The sequence below is a fragment of the Filicampus tigris genome, chromosome 15, assembly GCF_054856515.1.
Source record: "Filicampus tigris isolate MCC_2025a chromosome 15, RoL_Ftig_1.0, whole genome shotgun sequence".
NCBI lineage: Eukaryota > Metazoa > Chordata > Actinopteri > Syngnathiformes > Syngnathidae > Filicampus > Filicampus tigris.
This window is the reverse complement of record NC_141231.1, coordinates 10,047,317-10,072,561: the sequence shown is the minus strand read 5'-3', so window position 1 is coordinate 10,072,561 and position 25,245 is coordinate 10,047,317. Positions and strand designations below refer to the sequence as shown.

Sequence of the window (25,245 nt, the reverse complement as noted above, 5' to 3'; positions counted from 1 at the left end):
ACGTACCTCACACATACTCAACAGGTCAGTATTTTTACTTCAGTTTCACTTCAAGTTAATATTAACAACATTAAATTAGTGGAATTGTTTTAGGCAATAGGGATGCCACAAAATTTTGAAAAATTTTGAAAAAAAATGTTTACTTGTAAAAGTGAAAAAAACAAAACAATGTACGCTAAATTGAAAATGCCCAATTGTTAACTACAAATGATAATACCAAATGGTTATATCTATTATTAAAAAAATTTATTTTATATTTTAAAATTGTTAACATTGTATGAATATTATTGAGTGCCATTCTAGATAAAAATACAAAAAAGGTTTTCCCACAACGTTCACCAAAAAATGTCTTTTACACTGGACTGTTTTTCCCATAGCAACTTACTTACAGCCAATTAAATTTTCAATTGATTATACAGTATGTTATTTTTGCTCCCTATCAGTACTCTAATGTGAGGTGGAGGACATGGTCACGTGTCGCACGCACACAAATGCTCCCTCAGGGGATGCGCTAACCTTTTTAGGCAACTTTTAAGTGTCCATCTTGTGTGTGTGTGTCAGCCATAATTGGCAGCGCAATTAGGTTGTTCGCAGCCCGAGGAGGCGTCTCGAGGAAAGCTCCAAATGCATTAAGTTGTTTATGCCTCCACAAATGCGTGCTGCCAAACTAAATTGTCAAAAGGTCAGATTTATTTGAAAAGAAAGTATGTATGTATATATATATATATATATGCCTTTTTTAAAAGAAAAAAAAATAAGGACAGGGCAATAACGCTGATGATTGTCATTTGATAATATCCATGGTAGATTTTGAACCAATCAGGGTACAGCAGACGTGCACCGTCGTGTTTGACCCGGGGGCCTTCTGGGACACAATTGAATTGCGCTCAACAAATAATAGCATTAGTCTGCATCAAAACAGACAAATCACTAAGGGAGGAGTCTCTTAAAAAGCACAGATTGGGTACGAGCGGACAAGACGACGCGAGGAATGATACTCATAGCAAGTTGGAGACGCTGTTGAGCTTCCGTGACCTGCGAGGATATTTTTCCAAGTTCCGTCTCAGATACTTCCAAAAAAATAAAAAATAAATAAATAAATAAACTCACGCGCAATTTTGGCCATGAGGATCCTGAGCAAAGAATTCCGCCTCCAGGACGTTACCGTCATGTACTTCACCGCCCTGGCTGCCCTCATGGTCATCCTGGTGGCCTCCTACCAGGCTCCCTCCGACATCACGGTGGTGGAGCTGGACCGCCCTGACTCCAAGCCCTCGGACCTTTCGCCGCCTGCGCTTCCAATGCCCTTCCGGGTGCTGCTGGATCCGCTCGGTCGGCTCCAGCTGGCATGGAACATCAGCTACGCCGAGCAGGAGGTCTATATGGAGCTGAAGGTGGCTGAGCTGAAGCACGGCGTGGTGCTGGGTATGTCCGAGCGAGGGGAGCTGACCGACGCCGATCTGGTGCTGCTTTGGGACTCTGGAAGCAAAAGTTACTTTGGGGTGAGTCAATGGACAATATAGAAAAAAAAAAAAAGTCTTGTAGTTCTGGAGATCCGCCTTGGTCTCGAGACCGGTCTTGAAAGCACTCTTTAAGAGTCTCGGTCTTGGCTCGGAATCAAAGGCATTTTTACTCTGTCTTGTCTCGGTCTCGGACAGTGCGGACTCAGGATTTTTGATCAAGACTGGTCGAGATCAGGTCTGACATTTTTCATGGCCCATCACTCAGTTTTAAAGAGCAACTTTTCTTAGATTTCAGATCTGTTTCATTGCAGTATTTCAAAAACAACAAGAGCATTTGCTTTTGTTGCAAACGTAATGAGAAAAAAAATTGCGATTTTGTTCTGTTATTTTTGTGTTATCTTTCTTTGATATATTCAGTCCTGGTCTTGATCATTTCTGTGTTAAATTTTATGTGAAATACTATATATTTTTATGAAAGAATGTAACAAACATGTTATTAAGACACGGGAGATGTTTTGATTTGTGACAAACGCATAATATGTCTCCTTTCACTTAATTTTTGCGGTACTTGTTTGAATATAATTTACAAAATAGAATTGCATTCAGCTGCTTCATAGTCATACAGTTCTGAGCGGTAGAAATGGTTTAAACTAGCAGAGCAGCAAATGAATAATACTGCAGTGGGAATATTAATAAACGGCATGTTGGTTGTTATTATTTGTCGGCAAGTGTGAGATTGTGGTCGCTTGGTGCAGAGAGCAGACCTCCATCGGGCTCTGCAAAATAGTTTGAGACAAATCAATGGCAAAAGGTGCACATGTGGCCCGATGACTCACTAGGTGCAAACAAATGGGACCTCCGCGCCGGAGGCCATCTCAGAGCACAAATGACACCCTAGCAATGAAGGAAGAAGACGTCGGGCTCAGCACAACGCCACCGTTGCCACCTGTGCTCCTCCATTGTTGAACTGTTGTCAACCCGCGCACACGTTTAGAGGACGGCTTCCAGAGCAAATGATCTCAATACTGCGAATGTACACATCTCGTAATCAATTCATTAAACAATCGGGGATTGAATGAGATCATTTAGTCTTCATTATTTATCAAACCGAGACCACCCATCCATTTCCTATAAGGCTTGTCCTTATTGCGGGTCAGCCGGAGTCTATCCCAGCTGACTTTGACCGCACCCTGGACTGGTCATCAGTCAATGGCAGGGCATACGGTGGCAAACAGAACAACTATTCACTCACATCGACATTCACACACCAGAAGGGATTGGGATATAAGATATTCTAGAACAGGGGCCCCCAACCACTGGGCCGCGATTATATATATATATATATATATATATATATATATATATATATATATATATATATATATATATATATATATATATATATATATATACACATATACATACATATACACATATATATATACATATACACATATATATATACATATACACATATACACGTATACATATACATATGTATACATATACATATATATACATACATACTATATATATATATATATATAATGAATAATATGCATATTATTGGCAAATTTTTAAATTTTGCTAATGGCACTTACTTTCTGGAGTCTACACATTGTCTCCTACAGTTTTGTATTTTTGTCTAACTATGTGAGAAAAATTAAAGCAATCATCAAACGCAATACAGTACAGTATACCACTTTTGTGGACCGAATATAGAGCAGTCGATATACTGTATGGCCATGGCAAACTGTAGCTTTGTGCACATGTATTTTAGATGAACATGAAAGAGCGTATGGATGGATCGTGAGATGTTTGCAGGCTGTTACATTTGAGAAGAGTTATATAAGAGGAGCAGAGACAAGTATAGTAATAGATCTTGGGTGCTATTCTGGCCTAAAATTCGAAGACAAATGTGAGAAAGATAACAAGTGGACGGGTGCAGCAGTGCAAAGCACACGCTGTGGTGACAATGATAATTATGCAATAACTATAATGAGGTTTACAGCACTTTTCAATGGGATACTCTTAATAGTTCATGGGTGGAATTAAAATATGTATGCATAAAGTTTATACGTATGTGTGTATGCAGCACGTTGACTTGGTGGTTAGCACATATGCCTCACAATCAGGCTTTGAATCTGAGTTTGCATTTGCTGTGCATCGGTACTTAAGTTTCAAAGTAACCATCAAAAGACCATCCGGCGTTGCATCTTTCACATCAAAAGTGGAATCTCACTTAGTAGACTTATTTCGTACATCCGTACGGTCTGAGTGAAGCGGCATGTTCGGAACGTATTCCCTAACGCACCCACGATGAGTGAACGGGGATTTTGGAGGCGATGGGCTGGCTAATATTTATGGCCTCTTTTTTTTTTTTCAAACAAATTTTTCCCTTAAAAAAAAAAAAAAAAGACGTTTTGGGACTGGTCATACTTAGAAGGAAGAAAATTAGCAAGAAAACGGTGAAACTGCAGTAGATTAATTTATGGTCATATGGTGCTAGAGTGAAGCTGCAATAACCGAACCGCGAAGTAGTGAGGGAACACTATTATGCAAGAATTATACTACTGTATATCATTCCATGCGAGGCAACTCTATTGAAGTTGTTTTGACATAATTCCTAATGTTGCTCATTTGTCGTCTTTACCTGCAGGACGCTTGGAGCGACAGCGAAGGCAAGGTGACACTGGACAGCCAACAGGACTATGAGCTGATAGAAGCCAAATGGAAGTCCGGAGGCTTCTACTTGCTCTTCAAGAGACCCTTTAGCACCTGTGATCCCAGAGACTACCTCATTGAGGTGACATTACTCATCTCCATGAGGCTGTACATGAGAGTTTTGCATGAATAAAGTTACAATAATACCAGAAAGCATTTGCATTCTCACAAGAAAATGTGGTTTATAAGAAAAAAAGTCGTAAAATTATGTCTATTGAAAATATTGAAACCTTTTTCTCATATTGCAAGCTAAATTTGTGTCTAACAGAAATAGTGGTTAATCAATAAAGTACAGGTACTCTAAATAATAGAATATTAAAATGAAGTTGACATCAAAAGTAATTATATATAATAAAATAATCACTCATTTTTACTTGTATTATTAATATGAAATATTTAACACACATTGTAACTTTTTTTTTTTTTTTTTTTTAAACCTCATTTACCAGGGCCAACTGTCTGTGTTAAAAATCAAATGTGGTCCATGGGCACAAAAACTGTCTGAGGATGAAAATAAATGCTGCAATAATAGGTGTGTAATGAACTGAAGCAGGTATTATACTGTTAAAAAACAAAAAACAATCATATATATAAAACTATTTACCTTGACAACACAATGAAAAGTTCTTGCCATTAACTTGACAATAACATTGAAGCTAATCGACAAGATTCAGTTTTTCTAGTATAATCTGATTATTTCGGTTTGCTTAGGAGGGAACAGTGCACATCATTTACGGCCTCTTGGATCAACCACTTTCCTCACCGGAGCAGCTCAACCTGTCCCGCATCCACACGGGCCTTCAGCGCATCTTGATGCTGCGCCCCGACACACCGGCCCCCTCGCTGCCCCCCGACGTGCAGACGCTGGACGTGGTGGCGCCCAACGTGGTCATCCCCACTCAGGAGACCACGTACTGGTGCTCCATCCACAAGCTGTCTGAAAACATGGCCGAGAATCACATTGTCATGGTACGAGGGGGTGCTGAGGGGTGGAGATAGTGCACAAGCTACAATTATTGTGTCTTTTTTTTGGTAGCATCTGGTGGAAGCAAACAACAGATGGACTGTCATGCTTGGCAGGAAGCTGCATGCATCAAGGCAAATGCGAAACACCACAAATTTCATTCCTGCACAATTCTGTCAGTTTACATACTGTATGTTTTAGTACACTATTGACACTTTGATAACAGTAAAGTAACTGATACTTCTGTTTCAGACAGACTAATTGCTATACTCAACGATGTTACCAAAGGAATGGGCTTTTATTTTTTGTATTATTTTTTCAAAGCCATCATTTTAGTGGTTTAATATATTTTCAATACTGTAATATAATACTAATAATAACCTACTGTACACTTGTGTGGCAGCTAATAACTGTTAGCTAGCTGCAGACTGGAAAATTGCTATACCTGTAAAATCTTATCCAAGGTACAGAGTTGTGGTTTAATGTAGTCATGTTAGAGGTTAAGTTATTTTTAATAATAATAATAATAATAATAATACATTTGTGTGGTGGTAACAATCACAAGCTAGCTTTCGAATGGTTCACTGTTATACATGTCATTACATTGTTTTAATGTACATGGCTCAGCTTCATAGGACAGGTGAGCCATGATTGGCTGTTACCTGAGCACTGAGCCACTGTGATGTCATTTTTAGTCGACAGCAAGTGACAAAATGGCCAACCCTGAGATGGATGAAAATGGATGTTTTTTGCTGCTTAACTCGTATTCCACAAACGCAATATCAAATCAGAATTCCGTGTTTAGACTAGTGGGGTCGTATACAACATGTTATTGTGGATCACTTTTTTGGGTTGACTTCATCTTTCAGGGAAATTCAATTTAAAATCAGCTATATCTTTTTACACTTAAAAGATAAATAAATAACTTCTAAGCTAGCTTCACCCTGGTTAGCTGTTGTGAGCATTGTTATCAAACTTGTTGTCTTATCACTTGTTATCAAAAGTAAAGTATTTTACGATTTTAATATATTATTGTAGAGGTTAAATTGTATGTACACTTGTACTACAGTTGAGTGGCCACTAGTTAGCTAGCCAGCAACCACCTAGCTGCGCAGTATAACTCATCAAAAAATGGATGTTTTTTTAATCTTATACACCACCCTGAAAGTAGTTGACTTTTTTTTTTTTTTTGACACATAAGACTGATAGTTTATCTCCCACTGGCTAACTGCTGGACGCAATGAGAAGGTATCGATGTAGTGTTTTAATGTCTGAGTGTTATAGCGGTTAACTTCCTTTGACAGATTACCTATGGGTACAATGAGTAATGGAGTATTATACTGTCCAATAATGCTAATGATATTCTATTTCTTACATTACATGACATTTTCTTTCCTTTTTGCATCAGTACGAGTCAGTGATAACACCAGGAAACGAGGCCATCGTGCATCACATTGAGGTGTTTGAATGCTCACCGGATGACCGTGACATTCCCCAGTACAGCGGCTCTTGCGACAACAAGATGGTGCCAGCAAACCTCAACTTCTGCCGTCACGTTCTGGCCGCCTGGGCCATGGGCGCAGAGGTATAATGAAATCTGGATGTTTTTCCCATTAATGAAGTTATTCTGTGAATTAAAGTGCCAATACATTTATGGTAAACATGGATAAACTCTTAAAACAGGGCCTTGAAGATCAACCGGAATCCAATCCAAGTCGGATTCTCAAAACAATAGAAGTGCTGTCTTTACACAAGACGTGTCTAATTGGAGGAGAACTTGGATTTCAGTGCGATTTTTTTGGTGCAATTCCTCAACTGTATTCATTGGAGACCCACTCCTACTCAAATAATGTGAAAGCCTGAAAGTGTCTGCACAAAGTCTATTAAGGGTGTTCAGCCAGTCGGTACGTGGGAAGACAATTCACATGTAAGTAGTCACACACAAAAGGCTTGCGTAGCCTTACACACACAAAGGAAAAAAACGAACTGTAACATATACAGCAGGTACAGGCTTACAATAGGTATTCCATTGGACTTAAGGAATAAACTGAACAATACGCAATAAATAAACAACCTCGGATGTGCTTGCTTTGGAATTAAATTTCAAATGTTTATCCAAATCAAAATTCAGATCATTACCGAGCTGAAGTCTTGCTTAGCATTTGCTGAAGTCTCATTAGATTTGCTGAGAGCCGGTGAGACTTGTTTAGGTCACAATATTTGCTGAATTCTGGCAAAGGTTGCTAGGGTCTTGCAAGATATACTGTGATCTCATGAGATTTGATTAATTTGAATGAGATTTTCTGTGGTCTTGAGAGACCTTTTAAAGTTTAAAAAAAAATCTCGCAATTTTGAGGTTTTTCAAGACTTGTTTAGGTATTGCAAGATTTGTTGAAGTCACGTGAGTTTTACTTGAGCGTTACGAGACGAAGATTTTTTGATGCCTCAGAAGATTTGCGGAGCTCTTACAGAATTTACATAACGTCAACAGTTTACCGACTACGTTAACATGCGTCAACATTCGGGTTGAGGTCAAAATTACGGTTTCTGAAACATTCGGGATAACCCGTTTACATGCATGAGCGGACAGAATTACTCCCGTATTGGTAGTTGCGATCAGTTGGAAATCAAAACAGGCGACTATGGCGCAAATAGACGTCATTTCCACTTCTTACTTTCTACGGTCAATAACACACAGTATAGTCGTGTCACTCAGCACAGGAATAAAGCAGTCGGTTATACTACTACTACTACTATGGGTACTACTATACCTACTCACCCCAAAAGTGTGCTGCTGTGCTTGTGTATTTCCGGCGAGTTGTGTGCCAGACAACAACAAAGACTTACAGACACACATAAACGTGTGTCTGTATACAAACCGTGTCATTTTCACCATAGAGACAGAAAATACCGTGAAAATGCCACAGACAAATCCATGTAATCAAGCTAGGCTCACTGCGGCGAGGTAGCGGGATCACTGCGCGTACAAGTACTTCCTGTACCCCAAAGACCAAAATTCCTTGTGGATTGAGCATGTGCAGAACACAAACCAATGTCCACTGCAGTAGAGGTATTCCAATATGCGTTTGAATGACCAAATATTCAGGTTAGAAAGGGGGTCATTAAAAACCTGAATATGAGCATATTCGGGTTTTTGCGCATGTTTGAATGGCCTTTCAAAACCCCCAAATTACCAATATTTAGGTTTTGAAAGGGTTATTGACCTACACAAGTCTCTAACGTTTTTTGGGGATGTCTTGCAATATGTAGTGAAGTGACTTGTTTAGGTCTTGCAAGAGTTGTTAAGGGGTTGTGAGACGTACAAACGTCTCTGAAGTCTCATGCAGAAGCCTCGCTAAATTTTCGGAGGTCTTGGGTTGGGTCTTTCATCTCACAAGTTTTGCTGAAGTCGAATGGCATTTGCTGAGGTCTGATGAAATGTTCAAATTCAAACAATGTCTGATCTTTAGGGCATTGAAATCTGGAGGTTGCACTTTTCAGCTTCACATAACATTTAGCAAATGTAGTGGGACTCATCATTGCCTAATGAGACTTATGCACTTTTGTAGAGGAAATGAGGTGATATTAACAGCTTTCTCATGGTGTGAGTCACCCAAATAGTTGAAAACTGCTGCAGTAGACCAGTTTAAGTAATAGATAGCAGCTAAAGTTTAGTGTGATAAACTGTAGCTACAGATCAGCCAGCTGAGTGGGCCAGCAAGCAGTTGGGGCGGGGGGGGGTGGGGGTTGTCACATAAAACAAAGAGGACAGGGGAACTGGGATCCTGTCACCATATTTCTGCACTCCCCAGCCGGACTGTTCTCTGATTGGATTATGTGTCAGTCAAACAAAAACAAGCGGGATGCCTCCCTTGCCTTGTGTGAGCCGTGAAGACGAGATTAGGTGGGAAATATTCAGGCCTCTTTCATCACCTCGTAATAGCCTTGTTCAATTCTCCCCGGCAGCACCGCACAAAGAAATGCGACCTTGCAAAAATAAACACAAAGTTGCGCGTGTATGCGCAGAAGAGACGGCGAGTCTTCAAATGGTTTTGCTTTGCTGATAAGGAAAATAACATGATCAAATATATAAAAATAACACTGCTCAATTGGATCAGCAGAAGGAATGTGGGGGTGCATCTGGTGCAGGATTAAATGATGAATTAAGATTGAATCAAGATTTCCCGGCGATAGTGACGTAGATACCCCAAAGGCTTGTTATTTCATGGAAGACCGTGGAGAACTGGACAGAGCCATCTTGCACACTGCCGAAATGCATCTCTGTCTTTTATAGTTTGGAAAAAATTCAATTTTCTATTTGACTTGCCCAAACTAAGCAACATGTCCGGTGACAGCATTGAAGCAGAAAATAGCTAACGCTGTATTCTTTGTGTCTCCATTTTTTAAAATCTGTCTTTGGTAATATTTGTGTCGGATAAAGACAGACGGACTTGGCGTCTTCTTCTTCAGATCAATAAATAGGCACGGAAAATCTCACCAAGTGAAAGTAGGGCAGCTTAACTTTATGGGTAGCTTTTTGCCATCTTACCTCATAAAAAGTGAATGTCGTCATTGGACCTGGTGAATATTTGTAATCCAAATAGTTCATTTCTAGTTTCTATAACGAGTTCAATTTCTCGATTTAATTTAACATTTTCATGTACTACAGTGGTCAAGAAAGCAGGTTCTGTGACTGAGAAATACCTGTAATAACAAGTGAGTTAAACATTGCTGGAAAATTTGTGGTTGTCGCCCGTGATGGATTTGGAAGACGATGTGCCCATTGAAACATAACAGTGCTCATTGTATTGTTTGTGTTGCTTTTGGAGTGAAGAAAAACATTTTTTATAAGGCTCTTACTCTGTTTTTTTATTTGAAACAATTAATACATGGCTGTCGTAGTTCACCAAACTGGAAAAATGTCCAGATATTTTAAAACCTGGTGTTTGATTTACCGTACGTAAAACTTAATGCACTAAATGTGACTACTGACTCCCAGTTTAACAATTACAATATTCATGGGATGTCAACAAATTTTACTCAGCTTTAAGCAAAGACACATTTTCCAAATAAGGACTCGTGTGTGCGTGTGTGTGTGTGTGTTTCCAGGCATTTTACTACCCCCCTGATGCAGGCCTCCCTATTGGTGGGCCGGGTTCCTCAAGGTTCCTTCGCCTGGAAGTCCATTACCACAACCCTCTCCTTATATCTGGTACACACACACACACGCACCCACACACGCGTGCGCACGCGCACGCACACGAACAAGCAGCAGGAGAGTGTTCCTGAGAAGCTGCGGGCTAATTTCCAACAGAGCAATTCATTTAAAATTTTCCAGATGATACTTTTCATCTTGGCCACACTCATCATTACAGACTTTACGCTGCGTTCTCCTCATGTGACCTTCAATGCCATGGTCATACATTCTATCTTTTTCATATTTTAGGAGTTTTCACCTTCTTAGCGAAGACACACTGCTGTACCATATTCAACACAGTGAAAGCCAGAGCAGACATACATACTGTGGACATACAGTACTATTGTGAAATACGTCGTCCCCCCCCCATATTATTGAATATTTACTGCTTTGTGATGATGCAGAATTCCACCAGGGTTGCCTCGGTACGAGCTACAACCCCTCCACCAAGTTCCACAAACAATGTTAGCGTGGAGTTTGAATGCTGTTGACAGACAAACAAACAAATATGTACCGCACTGTTGAGATAATTACACTCTCCTCTTCTAATGGAGGAGGATGTCAATCAAGCGTAGTTACAGACTAATTGTTGTGTGCCATACAGCATTTCATATTAAATCCCGAATTCAACTTCTTAGGCAACCTAGGCAACTATGATATTAGGCTAACAATTTATTATAATGGCATACTAACATGATTTTCATTATCATTCATATTACTATATTCCTAAAAAGATTATGCTGCACTGCTACAGTATATTAGAATTTTTTTTTTATTTCATTCAAAATGGAGTTTCTCTTCAAATAAGCTTTACAGAGTAAACAATATAATGCCATGCAACTGTGCCACATACATCCTTTTGGAGCAATTCAGAATGGATATTTATCTAATAAGACAAAATCAAGAAAATGCTGAATATTAAATGTATTCATGTGTACAGGTCATTACAGAATTGTTTTGCTAGTTGAATTTGTCTGCAACACATTTTGCTCTAACAATTCAGAGAATGGGAAATATATACGGTACAATAGATACAGTCCCATTGCTAATAAATTTGAAGTTACATTGGTCAGCACGAGTGATTTTGAGGACCCTGGGCAGATTAGCTCAACATGGCAGCACATAGTGGCTCAAATCTGATTGGACCAAAATAAAAAATTGCATAAAAAACATCTCCATAGAAATACAAAAAGCAGTGCAGCCAATAGAATTGCTATGAAATGCTGAGAATAAATTAATACAATTCCATGTAGTAACTATTAGAATTTAGCATGTAGATTTAGGTCAGGGCTTTTGATAGTGTTTAGGATATGGGAGAGGGCCGTGCTGGACATGACTGTCCACCACTGCTGTCCTGTGTCAAAGCCTAGGTCAGGGATGAAGAACTTAAATGCTAGAAGGGGCCAACATTTTTCATCAGCGCTACTGGGGTGACACGTAGGGAAACACACTTCCTAACCAGACAAAAATGCAATTTCAAATATGGACAATTTTAATTGAACCAATGATACTGGTGATAGTATCGTAATATATTACATTTTTCAATCATACAATTCTCAATGCATGTATAAAATATCTACTATCCTAACCTAACAACAAAGGGTTTGAACAATCCAAAAATAACCACATACTGTTGACATTTTTTCACATTTACAAAGGGCTCTCATGCATAGGAATTACCATTCAAGGATGGAACAAAACTGCTGAACAGCAAACCAACGTTACGAGCAAGAACTCATTTTCTGCTAATTTTTCACAAAAATTAACTCACTCAAAATTGTAATATTATTAAGGTGCTATGTTTGTTCTGCATGCCACCCAAATTTTTTAGGCGTTCTCAAGTTGAAGTATAAGAACTGGTGCAAGCGCAACTAAGTCATGTCTGCCATCTAGTGGTGAATGGTGATATTAAAATTCAAAACTATACAGTGGAAGCCCGCTATTTGTAGGGGATAGGAGTCAGGCTTACCGGCGATTAGCAAAAATCAACAATCTATAATTGTCGCCCATTGTAATGCATTCAGAATTTTTTTTTGTAAACCCCCCAAAAAATCTTCAAAAAAATCCTGATAAACCTCCAATATACATTTTTCAGGAAAAAAATTGGAGACAAAAGAAAATCTGTGAATAATTGAATCCGTGGGTGACAAGCCGTGAGTTTGCGGGGTCCACTGTAGTAAATGAAATATGACACCCACCCCCCCAACCCAACACACAAAAGAAAATTTGGGATAGGTGGGTGTGGAAATCAATCAAAGGTCCACCCAGAATGTGGCCCGTGGGCTGCCAGTTGCTCATCTCTGGCCTAGGAAAGATGTTGATGTGCAGCAGCAAGTTATGATGACATTGTCGTTTTAGCCCCAAGTCAGTGACATCTTGATTCCTTTCCTGTCATTCCCGCCTGAAAATCCTCTAGCAAACCTACGAGAGATAAACAAGGTCCGCCCTAAATCATTCACTCAAGAATGCTTATGAATATCCTGCTGAAATTATTCTGCCTTGCGAGCATGTGAATATGTTACAGGGAGTAAATGGACCGCACGTAAAGCGCATTAACGATCCGCGACGTTGCTGCGTGCAGGCAGACGTGACTCATCCGGGATAAGGTTACATTACACCCCGAGTCTGAGGCGCTACGATGCCGGGATCATGGAGCTGGGCCTGGTCTACACACCCATCATGGCCGTCCCGCCTAAACAACAAGCCTTCTACCTCACTGGCTACTGCACCTCCAAGTGTACACGCACTGTAAGGACACGTGACACACACTGTAGTACAGTGGTCCGCAAAGTGTGGTTCGAGTAGCATTACTGGGATTAATCATTGAATTAAATGTTCAAACTCTGCATAGTGAAATAGTGTCTTAGTTTTTTTGGTTTTTTTTATTCAGTTTGGTACATTTAAGTAGAGTTCAGTTGTATTTAACTTTTAGGTATACTAATTTGCATTCAATATTTTAATTTTAACAAAATTTATTGATGTACAATTTGAATTAGATTTTATGAGCAAATCATTTTAATCAAGTCATTATTTAGTTAGTTTTTTTTTTATTGTCCTATGTTTAAGCGCAGTGTTCATGTTCAAACTGTGCCCAATGTTACAGTGGCTTGTAGGCATGGACCAATTACACTGGTAACAAAACCTCTTTAGTGTCCTTGCATTATTAGAGTAATAGCTTTAATGTTTTTAATGGTATTATGGAATTTTCTGTCATGTTTGTAAATGTTACTGTACATTGTGAATAGTGCACTGAAGCATATTTGCAAGACAATTGCAAATCGAATCGAAATGGCAATGTCTGTCAGAAAAATCGCAATACAATTTTTTTTCCTAAAATCATTCAGCCCCTCTTTGCAGTTGCCATTTTGCTCTGTTGATTACAACAAAACACACAAAAAAAATTGTACCAACGGGTACTAGTTAGCCTCAAGGACAACATGAGTAGCCCACAAGTCTGTTCTAAAAGAAGTTCACCAGTGACGGGGCAATCTGACTTACAAAGAATTAAAACATAAGAAGAATATTAACATTTACAAATGTATTTAAACATAAACTAAACATGGTATACCTTTATTCTGTACCAGATTTTCAAAATTTTGTTTAAAAATAAAATGTATTGTGTTCAATGGAGTAAAAAAGGGTTTTTCTATTTAACCCCCCCGAAAAAAAATTCATTTTCATGCTGTGATTTTAATACCGTGATTACTTGAAGACCCAAGTATTTTATTGATGTAGTAGCCTACTTTGTGTGAAAGCTTTGTGAACCACTGTTGTAGCACAATCTATTCCTGAATAAGTGATCACCTCGTCTGCTTTAATAGGCTTTGCCTCGGGGCGGCATCTTCATATTTGCGTCCCAGCTGCACACACACTTGGCGGGCCGCGGGGTGCAAACTATCTTGGTTCGGGGGGGCACAGAGGTGGAGGTGGTGCAGGAGGACCAACACTTCAGCACACACTACCAGGTGAGCAACAACGAAGACCCTCTTCCATGAGTTGTATTGTTCTGACAGTTTCAAGGGGGGTGTAGGAAATTGTGTTAAAATATGTAAATATACTATTCCTTAATATTATGACCACATGATTAAGCTTGTCCTCCACCATCACCCCCGCTCCCTTAAAAAAAAAAGTACAAACCATTTTTTCGGACCACAAGGCGCACTTTAAATCCTCAAAAATCAGCAGTGCGGTTTGTAAACCGGTGCACTCTATGTATGGATGAATGTCAGCTTTTCAGTTTGTCGTCTTTAATTCAAATTCTTTCCTCTTACGTGTGCCATTGTCTCATCCGCATCTAAACGCTAGCAGGTGTCTATACGTTTCCGTCACGCCAGAATTAGGACTATTTCCTGCTTAAGTGTCTAAGAATCATGGGAAATGTAGTCCTACTGGACTAATGCAAGCTATTTTTGGTGGCGCCTTTCCAGTCTTACAATGTGGGACAATATCATTGCGATCTGTGGTCTGACCGAGAGGTGAAAATAAAGTCGAACTCCTTTCTATTTATTTCAACATTCATGTTTGTGTTCTCATTCTCATCTAATCGCTATGAGGTGTCCGTTTTTGTCATACCAGAACTGTTTCGGGCTATCGTGTCTAAGAATCATGGTAATGTAGTCCTACTAGCTGGTTAGGTTCAACGTAAACTGAGCTTTTCTGGCGGCATATTTCCAATGTTACAATGTGGGACCGGCGCAAGGTAGACAACGTAGCCATTTTCCAATAGCTGCCGGGACCAAACAAAAAAGGTTCGATAATGGTGAGTGGCAGTGCATTGACTTGTTTACAGCTGTTAATTTAAACTGTCAACCAAGATAGCGTTTAGCATAATCCAAAGTAATAAATCAACTACCGGTCATAATATTGACTAGTGACGTTCAATTTTTTGTTTCCGTCCGTCGGAGGATCCCCTCCTCTTCTCCGCTCGAAGCAACCCTCGTGTAGTTGAGATAATTAACGTCTTCTCCCCTTCTAATGGAGGAGGATGTCAATCGGAATGTGTGTACGGTACTTCTAACCTAAAACAACAAATGACCATCACAATCATCCAATACTCATTGGATTAAGACTTCATTAACTATATAATAATGCTAATTTTTTATTAAAGCAGCACTGGGCAAGAATTCGACCTTAATAATGTTTTTTTTTCACAACTGTTTGATGAAACATTTACTTACAAGTAGTTGAATGGGACTTTTGTCATGGCCTGGGGGGCGGGGTTGTGGGGGTGGGGGGTATCGGTATCGTTTTTACTGGCACTAAGCAACTTTGAGGAGGATGGGAGCAACCCGGGCACACAAAAAAAACTACAAATATCCTGATTTGCTTTACGGCATACTCACTCCCTCCTTTTGCTATAAGGACGGAAGTCGATTCGAACGTCTACGCACTATTACTGGTGTCATGGCAGAAGCCCCAAAACACACAAAAAAAGTATTGTTTTAGATTCATTACATCATCGCCATTCATCTATCACACAGCCACTTGCGGGCCAGCGAGAGCTCGGGATTTCACGACACTACGCGCTGGTGCGCATGTGAAATGCGGTTGACTTTCGTCAAAACACTACCGCTTTTGTCCACATGGCGCCGCCATAATCAACAAAACCTGACATACTGTATGACACAGTGTTGCTTTAAATATATATACATTAATATAAGAATCTGTCTTTAGAATAGAATGTTTGATTCTTGCAAAAAATATTTGTCAACATTTTCACTTTAGGTCAGCGCTAGTCACTTGTATTGTGACACCGTCAAGTAGCCCGAACCCTTTTGTTTACAAACATTATGAAAAGGTCATCTCCATGGGAACCTTTATAACAACATCTGCTTTTAGTTTCACCATCACAAGTGGCAGTGCTTCACATCTGTTCATTGTATTGCCATCCCAAGGAAGATGAATTAAACATACGAGCGTGACGCAGACGAACATCTGCTTCTGCCTCGAACATCGCCTGTCACTGTCGAACGTCAGCCCACCTGAGTGGTGCTGTTGTCTAAGCACTCAGCCTCATTAGGAATATTAAGGCTGCTTACGGTCACTGTCAGTTGGTGGGAAGGCGGCGCGCTACGAAGGCTTCTTCAAGTGCAGCAAAGCCTTTAACAAATGCTTGGGGAGAAAGAACCAAATAGGAGGAAAAGCCTCATTCATTTGTAAGCGCCTTGTCATTCTACTTTGAATTTATGAACATCTGTAGGTGCACTAATGAATTATCCAGTCAATTAATCCTTATAACGCATAGTAAGAAAAAGAAAAAAAAACCCATTCTATTTCTACTTGGTTTTTTCCTCTAGTGGTTTAATTTAGTAGTGGTAAAGTGTGTATTTGAGAGGAGGCCTGTATTTGCAAAACAGCAAATTACAATTTTCAGTGGCGTGTTATTTTGAGAAGTAATGCTAATATTTTGGCCACGAATAAGGTAACCAACATGCTCTCATTTGGTACAGTGAAGAATCACAGTTAATAATGTAAAATAAATATTTGTGTAACAGCAGCATATTTATTACGGATTGCGGCGGTGTACCGCTGCTGCGGTCAGATAAATAAATTCAACCCCGTACAGCACCCTCATTAAACTACATGAATGTTCCGAATTGAAATACTGTAGGAAATTGTGACATTTTCCCCCATTTCAATTCATTTCGGTGGTTATGAAAAGACATTCCTGTATAATATTTTATCGTATTCTAGATTTTATTTTTTTTTTTATGATTAAGCATTATGCATTTATTTATTCATTGACTGGCTTGTGAAGTCATATGGTTGTGAGGCATCCATTTTGACACTAATTTAAATGTTCTTTGTCCCCGTTTCTTTTTTCCTTATAGACCATCCGAGTTCTGAGGAAGATGGTGAATGTTTTACCGGTGAGTATGAAGACGCCGTGAATTGATCCTGTATATTGAATAGAGTAGACCTTGGAAATGGATGACATAATGGGGGAAAAATATATCATAACAAACCATCATTATTTTTCACTACGTCTTTTCTGGTGTATTAAACTATAGTAAAATGAATAAATAAATAAATGGTGTGCTTCTTCTGACAGGGTGATGTCCTCATAACAAAGTGTACTTATAACACAGAAGATAGGGACAAGCCCACTGTGGTGAGTAGCCATTTACAACACAAATGCAATCTGTAAAAAACAACTCTAGATCCATTTAATCGTTATTTAGTACTGCACGGTCGACATCCAAGAACCGCATCGATAAATCTGCCTACATAAAGGTATCGATGAAACCATCTTTTCATTTGATTATTGTGGTCGTGGTGAAGAAGTGCACTGCTTCATAGCCAGTTTTTTTTTTCTTTCTAATATTCAGAGCCTCTCGAGTGATTTAATTTCCTTCATTGAACGAATGACGCATCTTTTTGTGTATCCATCTATCTGTAATCAAAACAGCTCTTAATGTGATACAGAGCACCTGTACGCCATTGCAGACTGTTTTTCAGGTTTTACTTATTCTACTCATTATAATCCCTCAAGAGAAATTTCAACTCACACTCACGCTATTTTTGTTGCATAAAGAAAAAATACAAGGCTGTAGAGTGGAGAGACTGGAGAGAAACACAATTTATAGCGCAAAAAAGTCAACATATTCACTAGTACAATATAATAGCCTTATTTGCCACTTCACTGCTGCTATTGTAATCATATTGCTGCATTGTATTATATATTTATATGTATATACTGTATTGTAAATCTGCACAGGACATATTCTTAGTTCATGGCATAGTGTTGCTGCTATCCACTCACTTTTGTAATGACAGAAAAAATATATAATATGCGGGCAGGTCGACCTTTAAAGGGAAAAAAAGAGCAGTATAAATCTCACCTTAGCTTTAGTGTGAGACCTGAACTATAATGTTCTTGTTTAGTGTGTGATAACCTCTAACATTAAAGCAAATTATTTTAGTAACATTAAAATAAAATAAAAAAATCATCTTTCAAACTTTTTTTTGTCCTTAATGAAGTTGATACAAAATTAACCTTTTGTTCTTTAATAAAAAAATTTAAAATTTGCTATCGTTCCATAATTGAACTTTTTTGTAACCTTTTGATGCCGGCTGTCTTGAAATGATAGTAAGCAAGGGTGGGGGGAGGCAATAAAACCCGACAAAAAAAACGCTGGCCCCTGGGCCGGATTTTGGATAAGGCATACCTACGTAATTTCGTGTACGTCTTATCCGTGGTTCCGTAGGGTGGTTTTGGCATCATGGAGGAAATGTGCGTCAACTACGTCCACTACTACCCTCGCACTCAACTGGAGCTGTGCAAGAGCCACGTGGACCTGGATCACCTACACAAATATTTCAGCTTCATTAACAGGTCGTGTGCAATCATCCATTAATTATGACCACTGCTATTGTTGTTGTTGTTGTTGTACTTCCCTATCGGCCGTGTGACATGAACGCGTGTCATTGTTGTTAGATTCCAAGGAAAGGAGCAGTGTGTTTGTGGCGACAACGTTGTGACAGAGCAGTACTCCAGACTACAGTGGGACGGCTTCGCCACGCAAGTGCTGGACTCCCTTTATAACACGGCGCCCATCTCCATGCACTGCAACCAATCCACTGCACGTCTCTTCCCTGTGAGTCTCACAAACTGAAGCACATTTGCACATGTGCATATAAGGGAGTATAGATGTGTGTGTGTTTTTTTTTTTTTTTTTGAAATTTCTAGTTTCTACTATATTCTCATCATATACGTCTTTCTGCAGGGAGAATGGGAAAAACAGACTCTGCCTGTGGTAACCTCGTCACTCAAAAAGCCCCTTTACCCTTGTGAGGTTAGAGTGCGCCCCACCAGTCGCCCGGATGTACCCCCAGTCTGAGCCAATCCAGGAAGGGAATTGATGACACGTTCAGCTTTGGAAGGAGGACAGTTACGCTGCATTCATTGTCTGTGTTCCACAGGTTCATTGATGACTTCTTATTTTAATTTATATGCTTATAAGTAAATACACTGTCTTGTTGATTGGAGTGTTGTGTTGATGCAGGAAAAAAAAAAAAGTACTGTGAAGACAAATTTATAATTTTTTTGTGTTTTTAACAAAATATTTACTTTAGTCGTGTCTTGCTCCATTTTTTTTTCCCTTTTATACGATGAAAATAAACATAACTGCAATGTAATTGCATGTGGAAAGCATGGATATATTTAATGACATTATTAAACATTTGAGAATAATATGCCCAAGTTGACTGTATTGGATTCATATTTATATTTAGTAGGACGAAAAGTAATGACTACAAAATTAATAGTGGAAATTTGAAAACGGAATACCTCTGAGTTCATATGAAAAAGACACCACTGAGATTAAAAAAAAAAATAATAATAATCATGTATACCCTGCCCTCACTCAGCATCTAAATCTAAAGCAGTGAATCTCAAATACGGTGCGAAGGAATCACCGTATTAAACGTTCAAACTTTATCATTACAGTGCCTTACATTTAGTTTTTAATCCAGCACAGCACTTCAAATACAGTTTAGGAGATGTACTGTATTTAACTTTTAAGTACAATCCATTAACATTAAATCTTTTAGAAATGTTTGTAGGCATGGAGCAATTACACTGGTATCAGAACCAGCAAAAAAGGCTCAAGTGCCCAGCTCTGTTGAGCAACAGATTAACAATAGCCGGCCACCGCTGCGTCACATTTCATCGTTAGTACCCCCACTTATTGCAGATTTTAAAGTAATCACCTTTTTTGGGTTTTTGCAATCAAATACTGCATTCGTTTTTAGTACAGCATTTTTTTGTTTTTGTTTTTATTTGACAAATGAGATCACTCAGGTTGCTGTATAACGCTTCGGTTAAATGTAAAAGAAATGTCGTACCATTTCCTGTTGAATTTCTTTGGGTGCAGAAATGACATTGAGGAAAATAAATGGACACATTGCGGTAACAAACAGCTGTAATGCCATCAAAATGACTGTTAAATTACATTCTTAATTACAATGATCAACACATTTTTACAACATTTTTAATCAGAGATGCAAGTGAACCTTTCAATAGCTTTTTTTTTTGCATCGACTCCATATCTGCCCTCATTTTTCTTTAGCATATTAGATTTTCATAATAAATATGTTATAGTAATATATTCACATGAATTAATGGTTCGGTTCAGCAACAGGTGTATTTTTTTTATTTTATTTTATTTTTATTTTTTTAAAACAAAGCGTAAATAATGACATCCAGGTCAATGTTGTGCTTTGCTCACCTAAGCATTGTTCGTAAAAATGTAGATTTGCTTTGTTTTGAATGACGGTTTCATAAAATGACCTTGTCAACAAATTTCATTATATATATATATATATATATTTAAGGACACATGATTATGGTACAGATTAATGTGTAATAAATAATGAGACTAGTGATACTTGTGTAAAACTGCTTTAAATGGTTAGATTACATACAAGGTAAAAACCATCGGCCATTTTGTCTGATTTTGGTCAATATTTGAAGGGCCATTGGACAATTGAATCCGCCGGCTGATTAATTGGTCCGGCCCTACTAACAATATACTATATCTATAGCATATAGATATGTGTTGATAATGTATGGACCAGCAGCTGCCACATTAGTGATATGAACCATCTGCTAGCTTCACAAGAAACAAAATAAGACACAGTCAATCAAACAAGCAGATTTATCCAATGTAAGCTGAAACCCCGATGGCCCATTAGAAGGATGTATTGGCGCAGACAGACACCATCAACTCAATTAAACTGAACGCGCCACAATTCAATTTGTTTTTGTAAACAATTTTTCCACATAATTAGACAGGAAGGTCGTTCAGCACCAAGTCTTTCACAGAAAGTCTACAGCGGATTCATTATGGCTGGTAAATATGAAGTAATTAAGACTGCACCAAAAGGTGCTGTCTAAAAAAAAAAAAAAAAAAAAAAAAAAAAAAGAGAAAAAAAAAAGAAAGACGTTTTTCTGATTTTGTCTTTCTGCTCAATGTCATTGAAGTCATACTGAGCAAGGAAATGTTTTCTTTTCCTTATGTCATGATTCTCATAATAGACAGCAGTCATCTGAAATGTGACTCAAAGTGCCTGCGGGGATAGTAATGTGTAACTGGAGAATATAAAACACCAAGACCGCATAGAATGAGCCAGAAACAAGGTTAGTAATGTTATACTGTATATACTTTTGAAGTATCCTGCCATACAGAACTAAATTACAATTTGACTGAGAACAGATATTGTTCTTAACCTCCAAATTGAGAATGCAAAGCAACAAGCTGTCATACGTTTAGCTTCAAAACCATTTTGATTTAATTTTGGCTTGCTATAAGGAGAAGGGTACATCTTGTAATGGCTTATTTGATTACATTGGTGGATCATAGCGGACGTGTCTGTGTTGGCAAAAAGACCATTTTTGTCACGTTTTAAGTGATAACGAGTTCTATCACAATTTAGCAAGTGCACTCATTAGTGTCTCAATAAATCACATTATCATTCTTTTACACTATACCACAGCGCCTTAAAGGCAAGATACAATTTACAACAACCCTGAGGCAAAACAACTTTTTTTTTTTTTTTTTTGCTTTTTATGAAGGTAAATGTAAAGAACAATTTAGGTAAAAGGTAAGGTGTTGAGGTATTGGCTTCACTTTGATATTCGCTTGATCTGAATTTTTACTGACATGGTTTCTAATCGTCAAAATTGTTTGTGGGCTCTTAAAGGGGAAGTCAATGCGAACTTTTTTTTTCAAGAATATGTTCTATGCAAGCCCACTTGTTGAAACAGGGCATTCTGATAAATATTGCGTTTGTGGAATAAGTATAATGCACTCTCTGGGGGCAGCCATTTTGTTTTCTGTCGACTGAAAATGACATCACAACTGCTCACAACGACCAATCACGGCTCAGATTCGGAAAACAGGTCAGCCGTGATTGGTCGTCGTGAGCAGTTGTGATGTCATTTTCAGTCGACAGAAGACAAAATGACCGCTCCCGGAAATGGCTAAAAACGAGCGCATTTTCCTGCTTAGTCTTGAAAAAAATATGTTTGGGTTGACTTCCACTTTAATTAGATCAATAATGTGGCCTTATTGATTTTGAGATGATTAGTGAAGATCATTTAATGAGTAAACTCATTATCAAACTCGAGCAGCTACACATAAAGCTGAGGGCAGAAAGGACCTTCATTTCATGAGAACTTCTCTGTATACGTTAACTCATTCACTGCCATTGACAAATTTGTCTTTTTACAGTCCAGTCATTCAATCCCAGGAAGGTATTTATATTTTTTTCTTCAAACGTTTGGCTAAAAGATGGTCTGAAAATATCTGGCAGTGAATGTTAATATGAAGTTCATTAAATCTGCATCCAGTCACAGCTTGAATAAAAGTTCTCTATTTGCCTGAGATGATTGAAATCTTGCGCTCAGCTCTGCACCAAGTGGAGGAGGCTTTCACTCCGGTGAGGTTCGCGTCAATCGTAGATGCCCTTCACGCGCTTGTTCTCGGGGTCAAATGGAGATCTGAGGTGGGCTTTGGCCTTGTACGTCACTCCCATCCTCTCCAGGGTGAACTCGCCACTCTTGATGAAATCAGCGCTCACCTGAAGAAGAGGAGAATTCAAAACGAATCCAAAACGAAAGATGTGTTGTTTTCCACCGAACTGCAATGCGCCGTTGTAAAAGAACTCAATTACCACTCCTCCATCGGGATTGCGGATGTATCCATAACCGATTGTCTTGTCGATGTAGAATCCGTAGTCAGCGCGCCGCAGGTGACCAACAGGGACGCCATTGCGGAAGATTGCCTCCAGGCCAAACATTGGTACTTTCCTGTATCAAAAAAAAAAAACAAAAAAAAAAGCCACAAGAATCATTGAATGAAAGTCTGTTAGTGACTAGCCGCGTTACTCTTGCTTGGTTGTCAATACAAATGTTTTAAAAAAACATTTTCTATTTACACAGGGTGCATATAAACAGTCTGAAAAACGATCAAGGTGATTTTCCTTCATTTTCTACGAGAGCTTGACTGACTCGTCGATGGTGAAGGAGACGATGCGTCTCCTGAGGCCTTCCTCCTTCTGCCTCTCCAGCCGATGTCGACCCTGGAAGGGGATGGAGCTTTTCAACTTGCAGGTGAAGGCCAGCCCCGACTCCAGGGGCGTGTCATCCGGGCGAAGGTCGGCATGCCAATGGCGGTAGCCTGACAAAGTGGAGGGTGCGTTGTTAAAAGTATTGACAGCCAACACGAACCATAATTCCATTAATATAACTGAACCACCGTGTTTTGCCCACAATCGATATTTGCTATTTTGCGCATTACTTTGGTGCCATTTGGCCGAATCTTGTTGTCGTTGTTGTTAGGTTTAATTCATTCGCTGTTTTTTCAATTAGTCAATTAGCGGAGCCCAGAGTTGAGTTATACTGCGCACAGATGGAATAAGCTGCCAACAGAAGTCAAGTCAGCCCCGAGTGTAAATGCTTCTAAATCCAGGTTAAAAACTTTGCTTTTTTTCCTCATACTTTTGATTAAGTCAATTTTACATATTTCAGAAACCCACTTTAATTTTTTTGTTTTTAACTCTTTTTAAAGTTTTCTGCTAATGTGTTTAAATGTTGTCAATGTACATTCTCGCAATTTTTAAAAGCTACTTTTGTTTCCCCTGCTTTGCTTTTGAATGGTGTTAGTTGTTGTGTTTGTAAATGATGGTAGGTGTTGTGTCTTTGCTTGTGTGAAGCTCATTGAGTTGCCCTGTGTATAAAATGTGCAATATAAATATAACTACCTTGCCTTGCCTTTTTGCCTGCATTTCTGAGGATCCGTTTGTTGGCGGTCCTTGAATGCACCGTCAAAAGTCAAAGTGTATGTTTCTGCTTCACTCCCATTGCAGCAATGAATGATAGCCAATGCAGTCTACTTTGCTGTTACAATTTGCTGGAGATCCTTAACATGTTTTATCAAGTGTATTGTGGAAATGCCAAAATGTGAGTTTGATGACATGACGTTTTGTTTTGTGAGATCATGTACGAGCTAGTGCAGTATTTAAGCAAATATGCTCGCTAATACAATTGACGACCACCGCGTGAAGGTGGTTTGTTCGTGTTAAATAATTCAACCACTGCATATCGCCGCTGTCATGTTAAAAACACTTCTCCATTTTTTTTCATCTTCTTATTTTTACATGTATCATGTTTATGCGTTACAGATATAGCATTAAAGTGGAAGTCAACGCAAACATATTTTTTTCAAGAATATGTTCTATGCAAGTTGAAACAATGCATTCTGATAAATATTGCGTTTGCGGAATAAGTGTTAATCCACTAGTTTTTAGCCATTTCCGGGAGCGGCCATTTTGTCTTCTGTCGACTGAAAATGACATCACAACTGCTCACAACGACCAATCACGGCTGACCTGTTTTCCGAATCTGAGCCGTGATTGGTCGTTGTGAGCAGTTGTGATGTCATTTTCAGTCGACAGAAAACAAAATGGCTGCCCCCAAAGATGGCTAAAAACGAGTCCATTACACTTATTCCACAAACGCAATATTTATCAGAATGCCGTGTTTCAACTAGTGGGCCTGCTGGGAACAAATTCTTGAAAAAAAATATGTTTGGGTTGACTTCCATTTCAAAGTGAAAATTAAAAATGTTTCCAAAATTGGAGATACGTGTTTTTCACATGACAGCTACGATATGTAACGCGCTTTCATGATTGTGTGCATGCCAGATGCATTGAGTTGATGCTTTATGAACCTCTCTTAAGTGATGTGCCATCATCACGTGGCATCGACACAATTATAAAACACTTTTAGGGGACGTCAGATTTGTGCTATTCGTGGACGAGGTCGGTCTCTATGTCTCCATGACTTTAGTTTCATCATGTCAAATATTGCTTAATAATATTTAATAAAAGCATTT

General features: G+C 38.8%; 2 protein-coding genes and 1 long non-coding RNA gene across 3 annotated transcripts in view; 1 reads left to right on the top strand and 2 right to left on the bottom strand.

Moving 5' to 3' along the window:
• Nucleotides 1-360: 360 nt before the first annotated feature.
• LOC147135410 (uncharacterized) lies at nt 361-7,676 on the bottom strand. Its single transcript, XR_015089855.1, has 3 exons — nt 6,627-7,676; nt 4,117-5,124; nt 361-1,479 (listed from the first exon to the last, which is right to left on the bottom strand). It is a non-coding gene; the product is annotated as an uncharacterized LOC147135410 (long non-coding RNA).
• On the top strand, nt 934-19,550 carry dbh (dopamine beta-hydroxylase (dopamine beta-monooxygenase)). The gene is made up of 12 exons (XM_086053681.1): nt 934-1,502; nt 4,123-4,269; nt 4,899-5,156; nt 6,560-6,736; nt 10,261-10,363; nt 12,930-13,096; nt 14,170-14,313; nt 17,179-17,217; nt 17,400-17,459; nt 18,556-18,683; nt 18,786-18,945; nt 19,075-19,550. The coding sequence occupies exons 1-12, from the start codon at nt 1,125-1,127 to the stop codon at nt 19,186-19,188; spliced, it is 1,875 nt and encodes a 624-aa protein (XP_085909807.1). The 5' UTR covers nt 934-1,124; the 3' UTR covers nt 19,189-19,550.
• Nucleotides 19,551-20,651: 1,101 nt separating this feature from the next.
• sardh (sarcosine dehydrogenase) overlaps nt 20,652-25,245 on the bottom strand; it is a 38,308-nt gene continuing 33,714 nt past the window's right edge. Inside the window, exons 20-22 of the mRNA XM_086053680.1 lie at nt 23,361-23,529; nt 23,024-23,159; nt 20,652-22,930 (exon numbers count right to left, since the gene is read on the bottom strand). Coding sequence (XP_085909806.1) covers nt 22,802-22,930; nt 23,024-23,159; nt 23,361-23,529 — 434 coding nt within the window. The 3' untranslated portion in view covers nt 20,652-22,801. The remainder of the gene's footprint in view (nt 22,931-23,023; nt 23,160-23,360; nt 23,530-25,245) is intronic.

Bases quoted from the DNA above. Each gene is read 5' to 3' on its own strand.
- dbh (XM_086053681.1), top strand. From the start codon at position 1,125: ATGAGGATCCTGAGCAAAGAATTCCGCCTCCAGGACGTTACCGTCATG. The intron at 1,503-4,122 runs GTGAGTCAATGG...CTTTACCTGCAG, and splicing joins GAAGCAAAAGTTACTTTGGG to GACGCTTGGAGCGACAGCGA. The intron at 5,157-6,559 runs GTACGAGGGGGT...TTTTTGCATCAG, and splicing joins CCGAGAATCACATTGTCATG to TACGAGTCAGTGATAACACC.